This window comes from Mesocricetus auratus, unplaced genomic scaffold, assembly GCF_017639785.1.
Source record: "Mesocricetus auratus isolate SY011 unplaced genomic scaffold, BCM_Maur_2.0 Super-Scaffold_100006, whole genome shotgun sequence".
Taxonomy (NCBI): Eukaryota; Metazoa; Chordata; class Mammalia; order Rodentia; family Cricetidae; genus Mesocricetus; species Mesocricetus auratus.
The window spans coordinates 10,248,151-10,270,933 of NW_024429190.1; the positions used below are offsets into that span (position 1 = coordinate 10,248,151).

General features: G+C 47.4%; 2 protein-coding genes and 1 long non-coding RNA gene across 5 annotated transcripts in view; 2 read left to right on the forward strand and 1 right to left on the reverse strand.

Moving 5' to 3' along the window:
• Positions 1–453: 453 nt before the first annotated feature.
• Positions 454–18,489, reverse strand: Ube2d4 (ubiquitin conjugating enzyme E2 D4 (putative)). 3 transcript variants are annotated; one of them, XM_005086756.4, is made up of 7 exons: positions 18,368–18,489; positions 12,542–12,605; positions 6,553–6,584; positions 6,381–6,458; positions 5,285–5,390; positions 3,191–3,284; positions 454–1,218 (listed from the first exon to the last, which is right to left on the reverse strand). In XM_005086756.4, exons 1-7 carry the CDS (start codon positions 18,389–18,391, stop codon positions 1,173–1,175), a joined length of 444 nt encoding a protein of 147 aa, XP_005086813.1. In that variant the 5' UTR covers positions 18,392–18,489; the 3' UTR covers positions 454–1,172. The 3 variants fall into 3 exon arrangements, with proteins under 3 accessions (XP_005086813.1, XP_021079109.1, XP_040602688.1); XM_021223450.2 differs by having other exon boundaries at positions 3,112–3,284; XM_040746754.1 differs by lacking the exon at positions 18,368–18,489 and adding an exon at positions 12,288–12,303 and having other exon boundaries at positions 3,112–3,284; positions 12,542–12,562.
• LOC121140762 lies at positions 8,727–12,190 on the forward strand. The gene is made up of 2 exons (XR_005877667.1): positions 8,727–8,891; positions 11,931–12,190. It is a non-coding gene; the product is annotated as an uncharacterized LOC121140762 (long non-coding RNA).
• Positions 18,490–18,568: 79 nt separating the features above from the next.
• Positions 18,569–22,783, forward strand: part of LOC101832768 (up-regulator of cell proliferation) — a 37,662-nt gene continuing 33,447 nt past the window's right edge. The window contains exon 1 of the mRNA XM_040746748.1: positions 18,569–18,674. The gene's annotated coding sequence lies outside the window, so the exon portion shown is untranslated. The remainder of the gene's footprint in view (positions 18,675–22,783) is intronic.

Sequence of the window (22,783 nt, forward strand, 5' to 3'; positions counted from 1 at the left end):
CTAGGTGTCATGGATACAACCTGTTATCTCTCAAGGAGAATGGATCTCTAGTTTTAGGCCAGTCTGGATTATATTGTGAGAGCTCACCTAAAACAACAACAAAAATACAAAGAGCCCTCTCGAGAAACTCCTTAGCTTTCCTTCTCCTTTGCAGTCCTTTCTAGAGCTTTCTTTCCTAGCCAGATGTGGTGGCACATGCTAGTAAGCCCAACTTTCAGAACACAGAGACCAGAATTCAAGGCCAGCTTGGGCTAACAGAATTGTCTTCAGAAAACACATTTCCCCCATGCAGATGCACTCACTCTTGTCTCAAAGCTCTGAACTCTTGAAAGCAAACCTTGCTCCTTCAGAAAGGCCACAGAGGAAGCCAAGCACGCAAGGCCTATTCAAATCTCCAGAGAAACTGTTCAGTTTATACTGTCTGAAAGGAGAAAAGAATGTCAATTTTCATAGTTCTGAGGGATTTCACTTTTATTTGGGTTTAAAGTCCCTCTTCCCCCTTGTGTTCCAGCCTGTGAATGACGTTTGCTTGAACTTCATGTTAAGTTCCCTGTGAGAGAAGAGCGGGGGAAAGCTTCGCCACACACGAAAGCATAACCCCATCTCTCCACGTCTGATGTCATCCTCTTTCTTGGGGTGTTGCATGCTTTATATATCCTGATGTTTCCCACTAGCTGTTTGGTGTGAGGAGAGAAATGCAGTATATAGCACTACAGAGGGCGTAGCTCTGTGGCAGACAGCGGTATGGAGAAAGGCCACTTTGCCCTGGGCCCTCAGGGTAGAACTGTGTCCTAAAGGCAAGGTCGTGTGGTTAGGGAGCAGACTGGGCCCCTGGGGGGGTGCCACGGTGACTAGTGACACAATTTGAGGACAAGTAGGGGAGGCATGCATGGCTTGATTCCCCAGAGACAAGCAGACAAGCTGGGGCATAGACCAGGAAGACGGCAGAGCATAACGACGGTTGCTGATTTGGCATCAAAGGTGTGACACTGTCAAGGCCACAATGGCTGAAAGTGGCACCAACATGCTGCAGCCAGAGAAAGCGAGTGGTCAACACGTGTGAACGCAGGGTGTTCTGTGAGTGCCTTAGCCAACAGCTCAGAGCTTCACAGGACGGCCACTCTGCTGGCAAGCTTCTCTTGGACGATGTCTCCCATGGAGCCTTCCGGCACTTACGTAGCGTACTTCTGTGTCCACTCTCTCGCTAGTCTGCTGTATCTGGAAGAAAAGAGCAGATGGAGGGGCACCCTCACTTGAAATGCTACCCTTTCAGTGTGGAGTAGAGAACATGAGGAGCAAGTCTGCGGCTGCTCAGGCATCTGGGACTGACGGACAAGTCAGACAAAGGCTTTCCTAGGAACAGAAGCAGTTCAGTCACGGGCGTAACCCATTAGCTTGCTGTTTCCTGTTGCTCCTCCATAACTACTTGTGGTGGACATGCAATAATGTAAAACCTCATCTTTTCTCTCCCATGCCCTTCAGTATAAACGCAGGATGTGGAAGGAGTTCAGCTTGGAATATCCAGTTTGTCTGGTACACAAACTCCAGAACGCTGGCATACTCTGTGAATCCACGTGACCCTCTGTAGCTGGGTCACCTCTTTGTGAATGACTTGTCACGTCCCTTGACTGTTTACCGTGAACCATGAAACACCATCTGCTTTGTGGGGCTGTGGGGGAAGACTAGACAGGCCGGTGTAAAGCTCACGGGCCACACCCGTACCTGGTGGCGGGTCTGTAGGTGTGTGCATTTAGTTTCATATTGTAATGAGAACTGATGGCAAACCAAAACCAAACCAAACAGTAACAACAAAGATCACTGGCTGCTCTTTCTAGAGTACCCAGGTTCAATTCCCAGCACCTACATGACAGCTAACAAGCCTCTGTAATTCTAGCTCCAGGGGAGCCAATGCCTTCTTCTGTGTGTACCACATATGCACGTGGTACACAGACATGTATACAAGCAAAACACCCATACACATAAAATTAAAAATCTAAAAAGAGCCAGGCGTTGGTTGGCTCACACCTTTAATCCCAGCACTCGGGAGGCAGAGGCAGGCAGATCTCTGTGAGTTCGAGGCCCGCCTGGTCTACAGAGTGAGTTCCAGGACAGACTCCAAAACAATACAGAGAAACCCTGCCTCGAAAAAAACAAAACAAAACAAAAAGAGCCACAGAGTGGGCTGTGCCATCAGTAAGTCTGCTGCTCAGGCCCTGCCACACTGAACCCTGCTCAGGAACTGACACACTGAACCCTGCTCAGGAACTGACACACTGAACCCTGCTCAGGAACTGACACACTGAACCCTGCTCAGGCCCTGCCACACTGAACCCTGCTCAGGCCCTGCCACACTGAACCCTGCTCAGGAACTGACACACTGAACCCTGCTCAGGCCCTGCCACACTGAACCCTGCTCAGGCCCTGCCACACTGAACCCTGCTCAGGCCCTGCCACACTGAACCCTGCTCAGGAACTGCCATACTGAACCCTGCTCAGGAACTGCCACACTGAACCCTGCTCAGGAACTGCCATACTGAACCCTGCTCAGGAACTGACACACTGAACCCTGCTCAGGAACTGACACACTGAACCCTGCTCAGGAACTGACACACTGAACCCTGCTCAGGAACTGCCATACTGAACCCTGCTCAGGAACTGACACACGCTGGTGACTCCTGCACGTGCTTTAGCAGCCAAGCTTCAGGACCAGGCTATGTGTGGCAGAGGGAGGGAGTCCTACAATTCTGGGTCTGGAAACCAGTGTCTAAACACTGGCAGTGAGGGCTGCGGCTGCTGATTGCACACTTGGGACTTCTAACTTTCACCAGCAAACTAACCTTGGCAGTGCTGCCCATCTTGACTGGGAATGTCCGAGCAGATTCCCCCCTTATTTTGTCATAAACCTTCTAATTTAATCCAGAATTTTCTTGTTGGCTGACCACTGGCTTAGCTGTCCTCAGGTCAGGACTTGACAATATTTTAGGATTCAGCAGTGGTAGTTGGTGAGCTATCCAGGAGGGCAAAGTGCTTTTATCCCTTCTCCCTCGTCTGAGTCAAAGATCGTGTTAGGAAGAACCAGGAGGCTAAGCCCAGGGCACACCCACTGCATACACAGGCTGGGCTTGGGCAGGAAGATGTCCGTGGGAACCTGGGCAGCCTCACACAAAGCCAAGCCAAAGAGGACGCATACTTCTCTCTGTCAGCCTTGTAGGTGTGAGCTATTTCTGGCACCAGCGGGTCATCAGGGTTGGGGTCGCAGAGCAGAGAGCAGATGGATAAGAGAACTAGGAAGAAAAGAAAGGTCAGTCAGCAGAGGCCATGAGCCTGGGCGTTACTTGTTGTGTCCAGGGAATCTCCTGAAGGGTACTTTCTGCTTCCCTCAACACTCAAATTTAACGATTCTGCTCTGGTCATATACTTGCTGTTGGAACGCCAGCACGACCGCGTCACAGTGTAGTCTAGCACACTGCTCTAGGAGCCCTCCCCTGTGCTCGGGGCCTTTACCTTCTACTTCCTGGGAGCCCTCAAGTCTTGGCTCTCACACTCTTGCGGAACCCCAGGCTGTGCCCACACCACACATCTGTAGTGCCCCGCAAGTTTTGTTTACTGGTAAGAAAACAGGGATTCAGAATACTGATGTTAGAGTGAGTCTCTGAACCAGGACTGCAAAGCCAACACAGCTTCCTGCTTGTATGCTCTCCTGTGTTGGGGACAGTGTCAAAGGCCTTGGACAAAGAAGTCATGTACCAGGGCTCGGAAGGAGCAGATGAAACTTTGAGAACTGTATTTGTGCTTTGCCCTAACTCTACTGTGACTCAAAACAAACTGGCTTCAGTGTCCAACGTCCTGACAGCAGTTAAAGCTACCTAAGGGAAGGATGGGTCCCCTTTAGTGAAGGGACTCAATTCTGCTAATGTTCCGAAGCCTGCCCCTCGAGGGCTGAGGACCTCCCTCCCACCACTCAGGGCTGCCTGTCCTGTCTCAAGTTCCCTGCCACTATTCTCCCTCCTCCCTCCTCTCTGACTGCTAATCTAAGATGCCACTGGCCCTGGGGGCTGGCAGACTCTGACGGCTGCCCCTGCCTTTCCTGGGCAGTGGGATGAGGCTGCCTAGCTGAGGTACACCTCAGAGAAGAGTCATTTTGGCAGAATGCTGACCTGTGTGCTGGCTGTTAGAGTCCACTGTGACCTTGCACAGTACCGAGCTAGTGGCTCTGTCCTGCACCTACTAGATCCTCTTCTGCAAAAGCCTGTCTTGCCAGTTGCCCCGGTTTGGAGCCTCTCCCAATGCCCAACACTCTGCCATTTGCTTTGCCTTACGCCCCACTTATCTGGGGGTGGCTTTTGATATTCCACCTCCCCACACCTGTTCTCAGTCTTAGTTCAGGAGCACCCCTAGCTCTGTCGCATGGTTTACGTTGGGTTTTTCCTTCCTTCCTTCCTTCCTTCCTTCCTTCCTTCCTTCCTTCCTTCCTTCCTTCCTTCCTTCCTTCCTTCCTTCCCTCCCTCCCTCCCTCCTTCCTTCCTTCTTATTTTGTTTTTTGAGCAGGATTTCATTGTGTAATCCTAACTATCCTGTAGACCAGGCTGACTCGAACTCACTCTCTGCCTCTGCCTCCCAGTGCTGGGATTAGAGGCATGTCCCATCATGCCTGGCTAAACTGAATCCTTAATCTCATCCACCGACATGCTCATTATCACTTGTTTTTGGAAAGGAAGTTTCTTCACAGACTCTTGAGATCAGGTCCTGCATCTGTCTTTCAGAAACGACTCACATCTTTATCACCTATTGGTCCTCCTTGGATGAATGAAAAGAGGAAAAGAAGTTTAATATGTGCCTTTTGACTTGTAGGTGAAAAATGCAGCTGGGCGTTGGTGGCGCACGCCTTTATTTTTTTTTTTTTGTTTTTTTTGTTTTTTTTTGAGACAGGGTTTCTCTGTGGCTTTGGAGGCTGTCCTGGAACTCACTTTGTAGACCAGGCTGGCCTCGAACTCACAGAGATCCGCCTGCCTCTGCCTCCCGAAAAACCAAAAAAAAAAAAGAAAGAAAAATGCAAGTAGAGTTGATATTGCTTTCTTGTACCCAACTGGAAGTTTTGAGCATCACATAGCAACTGGCTGCTGAGAATGATTAGGGCGTAGGTACTGAGCTTTACACGCCATCTCCCTTGGGCAGGGCTCTGTGATGTGCAGAGGTCACCTGTTCTTCCTGGGCTTCCATGAACACTAACCAGCAAAGGTAAGTATGTGAGACAGGCATGCTGAGAACATGTCAGTCTTTCTACCTTTGGACACAGTCAATGCTGGGGACCACTGGGACCTCAGGATGTCCAGGCAGATGTTGCCATTGCTGTTGATATTAGGGTGATAGATTTTGGTAGTGAAAGCAACCTGTAAGAAGAAGACATCAAGTCAGATAAGCCACAAGGAAATCGGTAAAAGAATCCAAAGGAAGAAATAGCTTCTGCTGGGTTGTGTCAGCAGTGCACCCACCCAGCTCCTAAGAGGGCACAGGCAGGCAACTAAGAGAAGCTCCCTGACCCATTTCTCGCTGGACTCTCATTTTGAACATGGGGGACCGATGCCAACTTCCCTATGCACTGTGCTGTGAGGAATAACAAGCAGGGTGGCAGAAAGAACCCCAAAGCCCAATGTCTGCAAAAATCAACTCTAATTATGGTTACAACGAGGAAGCAGAGTCATCGTAAGAAACAGCCAGATAAAGTTCACCCTCACTCTTTTCTGCTTTAGTCTGGGTGGCTGGGATGAAAAAGAATTTATTTATTTATTTTTTATCAAGAAAGGGTGTTACCTTGTAGCTCTGGCTGTCCTGGAACTCACTCTGTAGACCAGGCTGGCCTTGAACTCAGAGATCTACTTGTCTTTGTTCCTGAGTGCTGGGATTAAAGACCATGCATCACCACCTGGCTACAGGGCATTTTCTTGATCAATGATTGGTGTTGGAGACCCAGCTCACTGTGGGTGGTGCCATTCTGGGTTGTATAAGAAAGCAGGCTGAGCAAGCCGTGAGAAGTCAGGCAGTAAGCGTCATTCCTCCATAGTCTCTGCGCATGTCCTGTCTCTAGGTTCCTGCTTGAGTTTCTACTCTGACAGCCCTACTGATGGAGTGTGAACTAAGAGTCGTGAGACGAAATAAACCCTTTCTTCTCCAAGGTGACTGGTCATGACATTTTATCACAGCAAGAGAACCTTTAAGGCAAGGACTAATTATGAGTGTCTGCAGTTTAATGTCCCAGCAGGTTGTAACCATTGATCTGGAATGGCAGAGCCCTGGGAGAAGGTACACACACAGCTCTTGTGACACAGTAGGTCATCATAAGCCTTTTATCAAAACTTTATGGGAGTTGGGGGCAGCCTCACCTTTGGGGGCTTGAAAGGATAATCTGTTGGGAAGTGGATGGTCAGGAAGAAAACACCTCCTTGGTAAGGACTGTCATTCTGGAAGGGCAAGACATAGGAAGAAATCAATGCTTGAAGGAAACATGAAGTACGAGAAACAAACCAGAGCTGAGCATGTAGCAGCACTACCTACCGGGCCCATGATGGTGGCCTGCCAGTGGAACACTGCAAGACAAGAGAAACATGTGCATATGAGGGGCCCTCACTGAAGGCATCTGTTCTGCTGAGAAGGTGCCGCTAAGCTCAGGGCACAAGGTCCACACAGACCCACCTCATTTCTGGCACTTGTCTACAAGCTTGGGGCTTAGAAAAGTACTCTCAAGTTTTGTAATTCACCAGGACTCCCAGCATCATTGGAAGCTACTGCATCCAGGGTTATAGTTACCAGGGTGACATAGACCCAAACTAACTCTCCTAGACACAGTTCTGCCCATCAGAAATGCTTACCTGTGCAGCAGTGCTGAGCGTTAGCAAGACTCCACTGTGACACGACTGACGATCATCTCTCAGAGATCAGGTTTAAAGATCTCGCACATCTTTTTTGGTTAAGGGCAATTCTTTTGATTTTTCTTTCAAGATTTATTTTTTATTTGATGTGTATGGGTATTTTGTCTGCATGTATGCATGTGTGTCACATATGTACCTGGTACTGAGGAGGCTAATGTAGTGCTGGACCCCCTGGAACTGGAGCTGAAGACAGTTGTGCATGCCACATGGCTGCTGGGAACGGAAATCAGGCTCTCTGAAAGAGCAGCAAGTGCTCTTACCCGAGGAGACCTTTCTCCAGCCCCATAACAAATTTACTGCTTAGGCGTAACCTCAATCCAGCACTGTCTGCATGCAGACTGTGCCTTGGCTAGTCTTCTGCCACTTTACATGTGTTGACAGGCCTCTTCTGGTTCCCAGTTTTTCCCTTGATTCATTTGAAGGCCTTTTTCAGAGTCTCTCTTGGCCTGCGGGGCCTCCTGGTCACTCAAGTCTTCTCACCCAGTGACCCAGGCAGTTCTGAGGACTTGATGACCAATCAAGATAAAGTCTTGTCCTTCTCAACTTCCTGCCCTCCGGCAGCCCAACTTTCTTATCTGACCTCCTGTTCTTTCCAGGGTCTTGGGCTGTCTTTACTGCTCTGCCTGTGCCTGCCGGAAGCAGCTCCTGTGTGCTTATCAAGGCTGCCCCAATGCTCCAAATAGCCACATCCAACCAAGGCTCCAGAGTACCTCGGGGCAATGGACTCTAGAGCCTCTGTTGAAGCTATCTCTTCCCTCATGGGGTGGGCTTCTGAGTTTTTAGAGGTCTTCATCTCAAGAGGATTCGTCTCATATAAGCTCATGACAAGTACTGAAGTACAGCAAGGTTTAAGGTCTGGACCTGACTTGGTTTTCCTGTCACCTGTTCAAATACTCTCCAGGCTCAGTTCATGTCAGCAGGACAGAGACAATACTAATGTTAGTGCACAGGGCTAAAGAGAAGCTTCTGCAGAGAGGCCGCCAAGCAGCTCAGAGATAATCCTCAATACTTCAATCAATGGCTACTTACAGTTGCCTGAGCTAACAAAAATAACCCTTCTTTTATTTGGTGGAACTCACTCTGTAGACCAGGCTGGCCTCAAACTTAGAGATCTGCCTGCCTCTGCCTCCCAAGTGCTGGGATTAAAGCACCACTGCCCAACTGGAAATATCCCTTCTTTAAAACATTTTTTAGAAAAGATTTATTTATTTATTATGTATACAGTGTTCTGACTGCCTGTCAGAAGAGGACACCAGATCTCATTACAGATGGTTGTGAGCCACTATGTGGTTGCTGGGAATTGAACTCAGGACCTTGGGAAAAGAAGTCAGTGCTCCTAACCTCTGAGCCATCTCTCCAGCCTCTTTAAATCATTTTAAATTGCTATTGTTGCATGTACATGGTGCCACAGTGCACATATAGAGTCAGAAGATGACTCTGGTGTCATCTGTGAGTTCTGGGGATTGGACTCAGGTCATTAGATGTGAGCAGTAAGAACCTTTACAGGCTGAGTCACTCCTGACTTGAAAATATCACTTTTTTGGGGGGGTGGTTTCGAGGCAGGGTTTCTCTGTATTGTTTTGGACCCTGCCCTGGAACTCTCTCTGTAGACCAGGCTGGCCTCAAACTCACAGAGATCCACCTGCCTCTGCATCCCGAGTGCTGGGATTAAAGCCGTGCGCCACCAACGCCCAGTGAAAATATCACTTCTTTTGCTTTGACTGTTTTAATTCCATCTCATGCTAACTATTTGGTTCTTAAGCTTTTATTTATTCTCATTGTATGTATGATGTCTGTGTAGGACCCCTCATGTGCCATGGCTTGCACGGGAAGTCAGAGGATGGTAGTCTGTGGAGTCGGTTCTCTCCTTCCACTTTTACATGGGCTCTGGGGATCAAATTCAAGTTTCCATGTTCGGAAGGCACTCTTTACCCATTAGCTATCTCAACAGAACTAGGATTACAGGTATGTAACTTCAGGGTGGGTACTGTGTATCAAACTCAGGTACTTATGTACTCACTGAATCATCTCTTCAGTTCTTAAAAAAATTCTTATTAAGTGATAGTGACTCAGAGGTTAAGATCACTGGCTGCTCTTCCAGAGGTCCTGAGTTCAATTCCCAGCACCACATGGTGGTTCACGAGCATTTATAATGAGATTCGGTGTCCTCTTCTGTTGTTCAGACATACATATAGGCAGAAAAGTGTATATATAATAAATAAATAAATCTTAAAAAGTAAATAAATGAATAAAAATTATATATTAACATAAAAATAACCATTTACAAGATGTTCAAAATTTAAGGCTATCAACACTGTCTAAAAAAAATTACAGGGCCAGCCGGGCATTGGTGGCGCACGCCTTTAATCCCAGCACTCGGGAGGCAGAGGCAGGCAGATCTCTGTGAGTTCGAGGCCAGCCTGGTCTACAAAGTGAGTTCCAGGACAGCTTCCAAAGCCACAGAGAAACCCTGTCTCGAAAAACCAAAAAAAAAAAATTACAGGGCCAAGGAGATGACTTAGTGAAGAGATGACTTAGTGAGAGAGAGAGAGAGAGAGAGAGAGAGAGAGAGAGAGAGAGAGAGAGAGAGAGAGAGAGAGAGAGAGAGAGAGAGATAGGTGCATCTTAGGGACTAGGTGGTTAACCAGTCAGTCTAGTCAAAGAGGTGAGTTCCAGGTTCAGTGAAAGACTCTGTCTCAAAAAGTAAGATGAAGGGGCTGGAGAAATAGTTGGATTGTTAAAGAGCAGTGGCTGCTCTTCCAGAGGACCCAGGTTCACTTCCAAGCTGCTCACAACTGCTTGTAACTCCAGTTCCAGGGGATCTTCTGGTTTCTGAAGGCATTGTTGTGAACAGACATACATATAAATAAAATAATAAAGTATATATATATAATAATTAATTAAAAAATAAAGTGGGGAATATCTCTGACCCTCACATGCACATACTTACACAGTTTGTATAAATGGCTTGTGTGTTTGTGTGATTTACTTATATATTAATTTATTTGCATTTTCAAGACGGTGTTTCTCTGTGTGGCCCTGACTGTCCTGAAACTTGCTCTACAGACCATACTGGCCTCAAACTCAGAGGTCTGCTTGCCTCTGCCTCCTGAGTGCTGGCATTAAAGTTGGGCACCACCACTGCCCAGCTTTGTGTTTTATGTTTTAAAACAAGGTCTACTATTTAACCCAGGCTGGCCTTGAATTTGTGACTCTCTTATGTCAACCTCCAAGTGTTGGAATGACTGGCATATATCACTATGCCTGGCCATTTATACAGCTTTTAAATGTACAATCCAGCCAGGCAATGGTGGTGCACACCTTTGATTCCAGCACGTGGGAGGCAGAGACAGGTGGATCTCTGTGAGTTCTAGACCAGCCTGGTCTACAGAGTGAGTTCCAGGACAGCCTCTAAAGCTACAGAGAAACCCTGTCTCGAAAAACAAAACAAAACAATCCAGTGAGATTATATGCATTAATATTCTTTTTGTAAGATTTACTTTTATTTTCTGTGTGAATGTTTAGCCTACATGAATGTATGAGTGAGTACCTGTTGGGGAAGTCCTGTGTATATGTCAATAAAGCACTGTTGGCCAATAGGGAAGCAAGATAGGTGGGACTAGGAGTCGAGGAGTATGCTGGGAAGGAGAAACACAGGGAGTCAACAATATAGCCCGTCACAGAAATAAGATGTCCGGAACTTTGCTCCGGTAAGAGAAATACTTAGATTAACAATTATGGGGTAAATACTTAAGTCAGAGCTAACCAGTAAGAAACAAGCAAGGCCAACAGCTTCATAATTAATATAGCCTCCTGTGTGTTTATTTGGTACTGATGCAGCTCTGGAACCAGGATGGTGGGAAGGCTTCCCTTTACAAGTACCATATGCATGCCTGGTGCCTGCAGAGTCCAGAAGAGGGCTGAACTTGCGAGTTAGGGATGGTTATGAGCCATCATGTGAGTGCTGGGAATCAAACCATGTCCACATTTTATCTATCCATTCACCTGATAGGCCCTGTGACTGTATTAGGGGCTATCCATATTGCTACAACAGAACACTTGAAAAAGGCAACTTAAAGAGGGAGGGATTTACTCTAGCTCACAGTTCTGGGGTACAGTCCATCATGGCAGAGAAGTCACGGCAGCAGGAGCTCCAGACAGCTGACCACGGCCTCCACAGACAGGAGGCACAGAGAGAGAGACAACTGCTGAAGCTTAGCTAGCTTCCTTCTGATGTATTCTGGGACTCCTACCATGGAATGGTACCACACACATTCAGGGTGGATCTTCTCACCTCAACCCAATCTAGAATTTCTTACAGGCAAGGCTGAGGTTTGTTTCTACGATGATTCAATCCAGAGTAGCCATCATCGCTTGTTCCCACTGGATTAGACCCCACTCCTCAATTCTTTGCTGTGTGGAAGATTCCACCCTTCCTTGCTCTTTCCCTGTCACTGTATAGTCCTGCACAATTACGAGGACGACTGTCTAGATCCCCAACAGTTCATGAGTTGAAAGGGGACGGTGAGCAGAAGGAGGGCCTGGAAACCCTACTGGTAGGTGACTCAGCTTCTAGCCAGTGTGCTGCGAGGTGGCTGAGGTCTGGCCAGAGCTGTCCTTCTAGCTCCCTGTGGAGAAGCTCAGGGGTGGGAGAACAGTTACCCACGCTGTCTTCTCCTCTGGGCAGAGGCATGCAGCACCTACCACACCCCTTGCAGTCCCCCTGCCAGCATGGCTCACAAGGACAGCCCTCTCCAACTAGCTGTGCGCCATTGGTACTAGTGTCCCATATCTGATCTGGGACAACCCGCCTTCTATGACTCAGTAGAGAAAGAATGATTTCTGACAGTGTAGGCGCCCTTGGGAATGTGACCTGACCAGTCACACTGAGGTGAGTTCATGATCCCTATTGAAAAAGCAATTCAGACAGTAGCCTGCAGATCTTCAGTGTTTAGCCTACCCACTTTACTGAGGTCTAAAACTTTTCCTTTCCTCCCTTTCTAGTCGTTTGGATACTGGCCAAAATCCTAAGCATGCTCGAGCTGCCTCTTCCCTGGACTTTCTCACTCATGTCTCTGAAGAAGCCAGTTCCTGACTTCATACAGAAGCTGGGCTCTACTGCTGAACACACCTTTCATGAGCCCTAACTTAATAGGCAACTATTTCTCCTCCTCTCCATCTCTCTCCTCTTGGTAACTGATGGTATTTACAGCTCATCTGTCCTATTGTTATCGTTCGAAAATTCTAATAAAATGGAAAATGTCGTTGAGCTTTATAAACAACAAAACAAACAAACAAACAAACAAAAAGGGGAAAGAAACAAAAGAAAAAGCAATCCACACTGGACAAGGCGGTACTCACTTATGATTCCAGCAATCTGGAAGATAAGACAGGAAAATACAGAATTTGAGGCCAACCTGGGTACAACTATGTATTCCAGGCCAGCCTCAGTTGTCTCAAAACAAAGCAAAAACAAACATACAAAAAGCAATTTGTGAGCATGTGAAAGAAAACAATTAGATTTTCTCAATTGAGGAGAGTGGGAATGTGGTCTTGTCCCTGATAACATTGGAGGTTTTAGTTGCAAGCCCTCTGAAATCTGGGAAAATACTTACAGTCATCACCTACAGGTCCTGCAGAACACTGAGCAGGAGGATCCCTCTGTAAGTCAGTCAGTTCCTAGAATACAGCACAGGAGTTAGGTTGCTACTGCCTAGGGAGCTGCCTTTATACACTGGTTACCTAGTCATGACTGAGTCTTCTGGCAAAGACCTTTGGGGAGAGCTGGAAAGGAGGCCAGGAAGGAGGCTACTGGTGGATTACAGAGGTGGATACAAAATGGTTCAAGGCAACGGACTAGGGATTTGGCTCAGCAGTGAACAGCATTTGCTGCTCTTCCAGAAGACCAGAGTTCAGACCCCAGCACCCGCTTCAAGGGTCTTATAACTACCATAACTCCAGCTCCAGGGGATCCAACACCCTCTTCTGGCCACCAAGGGCACTTTGACACATGTGACATAGACATTCACAAAGACACACAGACATATGAACAAAATAAAAATAGAGAGGTAAAGGTGAGCATTAGTTGTATCTAGGAACCAAATGAAGATCAAAATGAGATCCAGATGGCATCTTCCGGGCTCCTGGTCACAACTTGTGATGGCTAATCTTGGCTGTCAATTTGACTACATCTGGAATAATCAATTAGAGCGCAAGCAGCGGGGCATGCTAGTGAGAGATTGTCTTGATGGATGGTGAGGTGTGAAGGACCACGCTAACCCTGGGCCCCACTCTCTGGTGGCCGCCCACATAAAAGGACATGGAAAGGAGGCTTTGCTGTTTGTCTGCTTGCCCTCACTCCTGCTGGCAAGCTCATCTACCCTGCTATCCTTTGCTGGTGGTACAGCCTACTTCTTCGGGATTCCAAGAGGCTGAAGACCAACTGAGGCATCCAGCCTGGTGATCAAAACAACCACCAAATTCCTCCCTTTTCCACAGACAGTCACTGTTGGACTAGCCAGACCACTCACTGCCTGTCCACTCTACCAAGTCCCATATATATTTTCCCATTCTATCAGTTCTGTTCCTCTAGAAAACCATTAGGTAACATTTCATCCTTCTGGGGTCTTTGACAGAGCTGAAAACTAGATAACCATAGTTACAGTTTTTCTTAGTTATGATAAAAGATAAATTAGATGTGAAACTTTAGACTCACCAAAGTTTTGTCAAATATAAATAGACTGGATACTGTAACTGTATTTCTTTCTTTCTTTTTTTCCTTCTTTCTTTCTTTTTTTGAGACAGGGTTTCCCTGTGTAGCCTTTCCTGGCACTTGCTCCATAGACCAGGCTGGCCTCAAACTCAAGAGATCCCCCTTCCTCACAAGTGCTGGGATTAAAGGTGTGTGCCACCACCCACCACCACCTGGCGTTAACTGTAACTCTTTTTTTTTTTTTTTTGGTTTTGGTTTTTATGAGACAGGGTTTCTCTGTATTGTTTTGGAGGCTGTCGGTCCAGCTCGGCTTCAAACTCACAGAGATCCGCCTGCCTCTGCCTCCGGAGTGCTGGGATTAAAGGCGTGCACCACCACTGCCCGGCAACTGTAACTCTTAATAATACTGCTTTTGTTGCATATAGTCTTGTTATGATTATATGGCTATGTTAAAGCCTTCCTTCTAAATTAGACAAAAAGGGGGAACTGCTGTGGAATAATCCTGTACACTGTGAAGATGTGTCACTCTCATTGTTAATAAAGAACGGGCCGGCAGCTGGGCAGGGGGTTAGGCGGGAGAGCCAAGCTGAGAATGATAGAATTAAGAAGGGCAGACAGTTGTCAGCCAGCTGCCACCGAGGAAACAAGAAATGCTGGAGGACAGGTAAAGCCACGAGCCACTTGGCAATGCACAGATTAATAGAAATGGGTTGATTTAAATACAAGAATTAGCTAATAACAAGCCTGAGCTATTGGCTAAACATTTGTAATTAATATAAGCTTCTGTGTACTTATTTGGGGCTGGGTGGTCAGGATAGGGAAGTGTGCATCTATAAAGCCCCGGCTAACACACCATCTGAGAGGGACTTTGCGTTGTGAGCCTCGCCGGCCCAACGGTTATCTAACAGCCTAAAAGGACATTCTGGTCATCACCGTGGAGTGAGGCCTTAGAGACCAGAGAGAAAAAGCAGCCAAGGAGGAGCCTAATGAATGCATGTTCTTGTGAGCCTACCAAGGGATTCTAATAGCCTTTGGACATTTTATTTATTTATTTTGGTTTTTCGAGACAGGGTTTCTCTGTGGCTTTGGAGGCTGTCCTGGAACTCACTTGGTAGTCCAGGCTGGTCTCGAACTCACAGAGATCCGCCTGCCTCTGCCTCCCGGGTGCTGGGATTAAAGGTGTGCGCCACCAACGCCCGGCTGGCTTTGGACATTTTAAAATGATTAAAATGATCTCTGTTCTATCTTCTAGGTTGTCTGTCTAGATGGAATCATTTTCTCAGCTCAAAGGGCTCCAGTTTTACCTCTCCCTGGTGTTTCCTTCCAGGTACCAATCAAGAACTTCCTTTCCTCACTACATCTGGCTAGTGGGACCATTAGTGTAGTTCAGGGTCCCTTAGATAGGCCTGCTGGAAAGGCAACCCAACTGCCATACCTGATGACCCCAATCAGCCGAAAGAAGCAGGACTGTCATCCCAATTCCCTAATGGTAGCTGGGTTCGTTTTCAGGAGGGGGAAATGAGAGAACGGGAGAGACAGACAGTTTAGAGACAGGGATGTCAAAAGCAGCAATTGTAGGAATGGCCTTGGTTCCTTGGCTAAGAATGCCAGTAAGAAGCTGTGGTTTCTCCTAACTCCTCCTGAATGAGCACCCCTGTTGGGCACTGTGAGACTCCAGTCCAGAATCTAATCCCTTCTAGTGAACAACCGTGGAACTGTATCTCTGGATTTTCATGATAGGTATAGGTTTTTATTTATTCCTCAATCTTACCTAGCTCATCTCTTAAAAGGTTTTAGGATTACCTCTTCAGAAGTGTGAGTGTTCCAGTGGCATTGGAGGCCCATTAACAGAAAGCTGTCTCCTGATCAAGACAGTGGAATCAACGTCAGGTTTGGATGGAGACCTAACATTACAAGCTAACCCAAAACATAATAGTTAACCCAGCTGGGTGGTCAATCACCTGGCTCAGACCATATTTTAGGAAGAGGATTAACCTAAGTCCAAGGTAAAGAGAAGGGGTAAAAAATAGCCCCTATCTGGGCCTAAGTCTGGACATGCTCTCCTGACACTCTGGGTATCCTCACTCTCTCTATGAAGCTCCGTCCCCTACCCCATGGGGCTTCTTGTCTGCAAGGAGCTGCAGGCTGGCTGAATTCCAAGCCTGAGTCAAAGGTCTGATTCTCCGTCTTCCTCTTCTCCATCTCCTTTCTCCTGGCATCAGCTATGAGACTAACTGTGTGTGTGTTGGGGAGGGCAGAGCCAGGCAAGTCAAGCTGCCCAAGCCCTTTGGAACCCCATGAGCCCCAGAAGTCACACATTGAGATATTTACACTTCAGAGAGGATTTGGGTTTCGTTTGGATTTGATATTAACTGTGCCCTGGTTCTTCCCTTTGGAATAGAATCTTTGTAACATTTTGATTTTTTTGTTTTGTTTTTCAAGACAGGGTTTCTCTGTATTGTTCTGGAGGCTGTCCTGGCACTCCACCAGGCTGACCTTGAACTCACAGAGATCCACCTGCCTCTGTCTCCCGAGTGCTGGGATTAAAGGCGTTTAAAGGCATGTGCCACTAACGTCCGGCTGAATAAACAAATCCTAAAAAAAAAAAAATTAAAATTCTGATCCCCAGAAACTGGAGTACCAGTGGTTTTGGACCACCAAGTGGGTGCTGGGACTCAAACCCGTGTCCTCTGTAAGAGTAACAAGTGTTCTTAATTGCTAAGCCATCTCTCTAGCCTGAGGCTGAGCTTCTAAAGTGTTTGAGTTATTAATGACTATGGGACTTTTAAAAGTTGGTATGGGATTGAAGAGATAGATGGCTCAGCAATTAAGAGCACTGGCTGCTGTTGCAGAGGACAAGGGTTTGATTCCCAGCACCCACGTGGTCGCTCGCAAGCATCAGTAACTTCAGTCCCAGGGGATCTGACGCCCTCTTCTGGCCTCCACCAGAGCACCAGGCAGGCATGTGATGCACAGACACACATGCAGACAGAACACCACACACACAAGGCAAGTAAAACACAAAACAAACAAGACACCCACACACATAAAACAAGTAAAACAAAACAAACAGATAAGACACACACATGAAACAAGTAAAACACAAAACGAACAAAAAAACACCCACACTCATAAAACACAAACTAACAAACAAGACACCCATACACATGAAACAAGTAAAACACAAAACAAACAAGCAGACACCCACACACATAAAACAAGTAAAACAAAACAAACAAATAAGACACTCACACACATGAAACAAGTAAAACACAAAACAAACAAAAAAACAAGTTGGAGTTGGGCAGCGGTGGCACACACCTTTAATCTCAGCACTCAGGAGGCAGAGACAGATGAATCCCCGAAAGTTCAGGGCCAGCCTGGTTACAGAGTGAGTTCCAGGACAGGCTTCAAAGCTACACAGAGAAACCCTGTCTCAAAAAACAAAACAAAGAGCCCAAAACAAAACAAAGCAAAAAAACCTGGGGGCTGGGGAGATGGCTCAGAGGTTAAGAGCATGTACTGCTCTTCCAGCACCCAAGTCAAGTCAAGCGCCTGAGAACCACAGGAAACTGGTTCCTGGGGAACAGATGCCCTCTTCTGGCTTCTGTGGGCACTTCGATCAATGCAAGCAAAACACCCATTCACATAAACTAAAAATAAATGCATCTTTTTACAAAAAGATTTACCTATGTATTATAATGTTTTAAAAAAGTTTTATTTACTATGTATACAGTGTTCTGCCTTCATGAAGAGGGCACGAGATCTCATTAGAGACAGTTGTGAGCCACTGTGTGGGTGCTGGGAATTGAACTCAGGACTTCTGGAAGAGTAGCCAGGGCTCTTAACCTCTGAGCTCTCTCCAGCCCGCAAATACATCTTTTTTTTTTTTAATTTTGGTGTTTTTTTTTTTTTTTGGTTGTTTTTCGAGACTGGGTTTCTGTGTAGCCTTGGGTGTTCTGAAACTTGCTTTGTAGATCAGGCTGGCCTGGAGCTCACAGTTCTGCTCACAGTGCTGGGATTAAAGGCGCGCATCACCACCCCCAGGCAAAGTAAATAAATCCTTTTAAAGGGTTATCAGTATTATTCTTCAGTACAGAAAATCCGAACTTTCAATGCTATGTGAAAAGGTGAATCACAAAGTACAGCATAATTCGGGACATGGTGGTGCACGCCTCTATTCCCAGTGCTTGAGAGCTACAGGAAATCAAGGTTGGCCTGATCCACATAGCGAGTTGCAAGCCAGTTAGGACTGCATGGAGACCCGGTCTCAAAAAAACAAAAACAAACCAAAACAGAATTGCAGCAAACACCTTTTTCAGGGACAGGGAAAGAACGAAAAGTAGATAAGCTAAAATGTTTACAACATGGGTGGTGGGGGGAACAGAACTGGGTCTTATTTTGTTTATCTTCGAGGCACTTCCCAAGTCCTAGGTTAACGGATCAGCAGGAGACTGCGACCTGCAGGATGAGCTACTCCAGCGGCTGGCTCAGCCTAGCTGGCTAGGTCGCGCGTTCGGCATTCCCACGCCTCTCCCTAAACGCCAGCCCGCAGCTGCGCGTGCACGCGACACGGCCGCGTGACCCCGCCCCCCGCGCCGCGCACGCCCCCGCATCCTAAGTGCGCTCCGGGGCGGGTGTCAACGCGGGGCCCCGCCGCGCCTTAGCGCGGGCCTCTCGTCTCTGCGGCAGTCCGCGGAGTGGAAGGCCCGGTTTCCGCCACCTTTACCTTCTGGATGCGTCTCAGCGCCATGCTCCTCGGGCTCCGGCCCGGCGGGCCCCGCGGGGCTGCCTGAGGCCGCAGCGCTGCACGCCGGGAGCGGCGGTCTGCGTGTGCGCGCCGCGGGGCACTGTGGGGCGGTCGTGGGGCGCGCCGCGGGCCCGCGCCCTGAACCCGATCGCGCACAGCCAGTTACTTGGCCGCGGTCACCGGGGCGTGTCTGACACCGCAGGTGCCATACGCGATGCTCGCTGCCCCCGCCTGGGCTCCTCCCCAGGCTGTCACATAACCCCTGAGATTAGTGGTTTCTCAGCCTGTAAGTATTCGTTCATTTTATATGCTTTCTGGGCAAAGTGTGAAGAGACGTTTCCGAATAGGCGTAGGTGCTGAATACAGATGCATCTGCAGTCTGGAGAGCTGCATTTTCAGTAGCACTTAGGTAGTTTTGATGCACTGCCGAGGCTGAGACTCTGAAAGAACACACCCCCCCAGATAAACTCTGCTTTCCTTTCCGCAAGACATCCGTAACATTAGTTACGAGCTAACCAATATGTCACAAAATCAGCGTGATAGACTATAGCCAACATCTTAAAAACGAGGTAGGAGTAGCAGGGCGTTGGTGGCGTACGCCTTTAATCCCAGCACTCGGGAGGCAGAGGCAGGCGGATCTCTTGTGAGTTCGAGGCCAGCCTGGTCTACAGAGCGAGTTCCAGGACAGCCTCCAAAGCCACAGAGAAACCCTGTCTCGAAAAACCAAAAAAACAAAACAAAAAAAAAAAGTGGAGCATGGCTGTTCATGCCTTTGACACCAGCATTGGGAGTGGTGGCAACTACCTTAGCCTACACGGTGAGCTTCCAGTTAATCGAGAGACCTTGCCTCAAGGGCAGTCACAGACTAGAGAGACGCCTGACATTCTGCTGTGGCTCTTGTCATGTTCCAGCACCATGCACATACAAACCCTGCCCCAAACAGAAACCATGCCTTGGACGTGTACATGCTTTCCCGGCCAGTTCCCTGTATTGTTCGCCTGTTCCCCTAGCCTGTCCTAAGCACACCCATCATGAAGTGCCCTCCAAATGTAAGCCTTACCAAGTGTCACCCTCTCCCAAACTCCTCACCTATAGGAATACATTCAGGGTTCTGTGCAATCCCTCAGGATCTAGTGTCCATGAGTTTTACTTCCTTGAAAACTAGTTCTGCTATCAAGAATTTCTCAAGAGGCCGGGCAGTGGTGGCACACACATTTAATCCTACCATTCAGGAGGCAGAGGCGGGCGGATCTCTGAGTTCAAGGCCAGCCTGGTCTACATAGCTAGTTCCAGGACAGCCAGGGTTACATAGAGAAATCCTGTCTCTGTCTCAAAACACCCCAGGTTGGGGGGGGCAATTTCTGTGGGTACTTCTTTCCATTTATTTGTTTGTTTGGATACAGGGTCTCTATATAACCCTGGCTATCCTGTAACTTGTTACATAGACCATACTGGCCTCTAACTCACAGAGATCCACCCACCTCTATGTCCTTAGTGCTGGGATTAAAGGCGTGTGCCACCATGTCCCGAACCTTCTTCATTTTAAAATCTTGGCTTAGTTTCTTTTTTTAGATTTATTTTATATGCAGGAATGTTTTGCCTATATGCTTGTTATGTATATGTCCACAGAGGTTTGCAGAAGAGGGATTGGATTTCTGGAACTGGAGTTAAAGATGGTTGTCAGCCACCATGTGGTCCTGGGTCCTTTACAAGAACATAATGCTCTAAAACAACGAACCATCTTCCTAGCACCTTGGCCTACTTTCATGTGGAAACCTTCCTTTGTTTTTCTTGAATAATCTTTCAAAGCCAATTACCAAATGCCTTAGGTAAAAGGGTTTTTTGTTTTTTTGAGATGGGAGTTTTTGTGTGGGATGGTCCTAGAACTCAGTTTGTAATCCAGGCTGGCCTTGAACTCACAGAAATCTACCTGCTTCTGCCTCCCAAGTGCTGGGATTAAAGGCTTGCACCACCACTGCCTGGCTAAAAGGCCTTCCTTTTGGAGTCATATTTTCACAGCACACATTTCTAGCTGGGTTCAGTGGCTTTCATTTTTACTCTAGCTTTGGAAGCTGAGACAGGAATATTGTGAGTTGGGGGCCAACCTGGGCAATATAAAAGAGTCTGCCATTTTAAAAATGGTGTCTTGTAGCCAGGTGTTGGTGGTACATGCCTTTAATCCCAGCATTAGAGAGGCAGAGTCAGGCGGATCTCTGTGAGTTCGAGGCCAGCCTGGTCTACAGAGTGAGTTCCAGGACAGCCTCCAAAGCCACAGAGAAACCCTGTCTTGAAAAACCAAAAAAAAAAAAAAGGAAAAAAATTAGCTCACTTTTTGTAATCTTAAGTATTGAGGAGGCAGAGGCCAAAGGATAATTGAGTTCAAGGGCAGTTATGGCTATGTAGTAAGACCCTACCTAATAAAACAAAACTCTGGAATAAAAATAAATTAGCAAATGCTAGTTCATGGGCCACCCTCCCATATTATTTAAACCCCAGCACACACCTGGGAACAACTGACCCCAAATTTTTGTAATAGTTGATGTATTTGTCTAAGAATAGAAGCTTAGTGAACCCAAATGGTAATGATAGTTATTCTTGGGTAATGGCTTTATTAATTGATTTTCAAAATCTACAGGGATGTGGGAACAACAGACCTTGGGATGAGGCCCACTTCCCCATCAGCCTGGGAGCAGACAGCTGTAAGACAATGTTTACTAAAAACATGCTCACTAAAAACAATACGGTGGCAATAAGTTCCTGAAAAGGGCTGGCCCACGGAAATGCCCTGACCTTGAACTTTTCCAATCCTGAGCATAAGGGCTGGCCCAAGGAAACACCCTGACCTTGACCTTTTTTAAAGACTAACCGACTCATCCTGACCCACTCACCACTGCTTCTGGTGTCAGGGTATATATAACCAGCCAGGGTAGAAATAAAGTAGAGCCTTCTTGAGGAGCCTTCTGGAAGCCACCGAGACTGGTCTCTGTGTCATCAATCCCGACACTCTCTGCACATTCTCGGACACAGGCTGAGCAGTGAGCATGGCACAGGGAATTTGATCCAGGAGGGAAAAAAGCCTAACCCAGACCCCCACATAATAAAAAAGGGAAACTTTGATTTTGTTGGTGACTTAGCCCATAGCTTTCTAGCCTTTTTATTATGTTTATGCATAATATTTAATGTTTTGCCCTCTGAATAGTAATAATAATAGTAATGTAAGGTATATAGGTGTATTGCAGAAATAATACAAAAGGCTAGGCATGGGCCTAGAAAGATGGATTAGTGGCTAAGAGCACCGCAGAGGACCTATGTTCCATTCCCAAGACCCCATGTGGCTCACAACCATGTGTAACTTCAGTTCCAGGGGATTCATGCCATCTTTCAGGCCTCTGGGCATCAGACGTGCACATAGTACACATAGCTGCATGTAGGAAAAACACACATAAAATAATGCAAAAAAGTAAGGAAACAAACACATAAATAAGCCAGGCATGATGACTCACACCAGTAGTCCTAACACTTAGGAGGTAGAGGCAGGCAGATCTGAAGTTCAGTGTCCTTCTTGGCTACATAGCAAATTCAAGGCCAGCCTGGACTATATGAGACTTTTTTTTTCTTTTTGGTTTTTCAAGACAAGGTTTCTCTGTATTGTTTTGGAGGCTGTCCTGGCACTGGCTCTGTAGTCCAGGCTGGCCTTGAATTCACAGAGATCCGCCTGCCTCTGCTTCCTGAGTGCTGGGATTAAGGGGTACGCCACCACTGCACCGCCAGGTTTTGTTTTTTCATGTGGCTTTCGTTTATTCCCAGTTCTGGCGATTAGACACGAAAGGTTGGGCAGCTGTAACTGCTCCACGTGAAAAGTGGACCAGCACACAGTAGAGCAAAAGACAAAGGTGCTGCACCCCACGATAGCTAAGTCACCCCCAAGACAAAGGTGCTGCACCCCATGATAGCTAAGTCACCCCCAAGACAAAGGTGCTGCACCCCACAATAGCTAAGTCACCCCAAAGACAAAGGTGCTGTACCCCACGATAGCTAAGTCACCCCCAAGACAAAGGTGCTGTACCCCACGATAGCTAAGTCACCCCCAAGACAAAGGTGCTGCACCCCACGATAGCTAAGTCACCCCCAAGACAAAGGTGCTGCACCCCACGATAGCTAAGTCACCCCCAAGACAAAGGTGCTGCACCCCACGATAGCTAAGTCACCCCCAAGACAAAGGTGCTGCACCCCACGATAGCTAAGTCACCCCCAAGACAAAGGTGCTGTACCCCACGATAGCTAAGTCACCCCCAAGACAAAGGTGCTGCACCCCACGATAGCTAAGTCACCCCCAAGACAAAGGTGCTGCACCCCACGATAGCTAAGTCACCCCCAAGACAAAGGTGCTGCACC

Bases quoted from the DNA above. Each gene is read 5' to 3' on its own strand.
- Ube2d4 (XM_021223450.2), bottom strand. From the start codon at position 18,391: ATGGCGCTGAGACGCATCCAGAAG. The intron at 12,606-18,367 runs GTAAAGGTGGCG...GCTGTATTCTAG, and splicing joins CGCTGAGACGCATCCAGAAG to GAACTGACTGACTTACAGAG. The intron at 3,285-5,284 runs GTAGAAAGACTG...TTTTCTTCCTAG, and splicing joins AGCATTGACTGTGTCCAAAG to TTCTCTTATCCATCTGCTCT.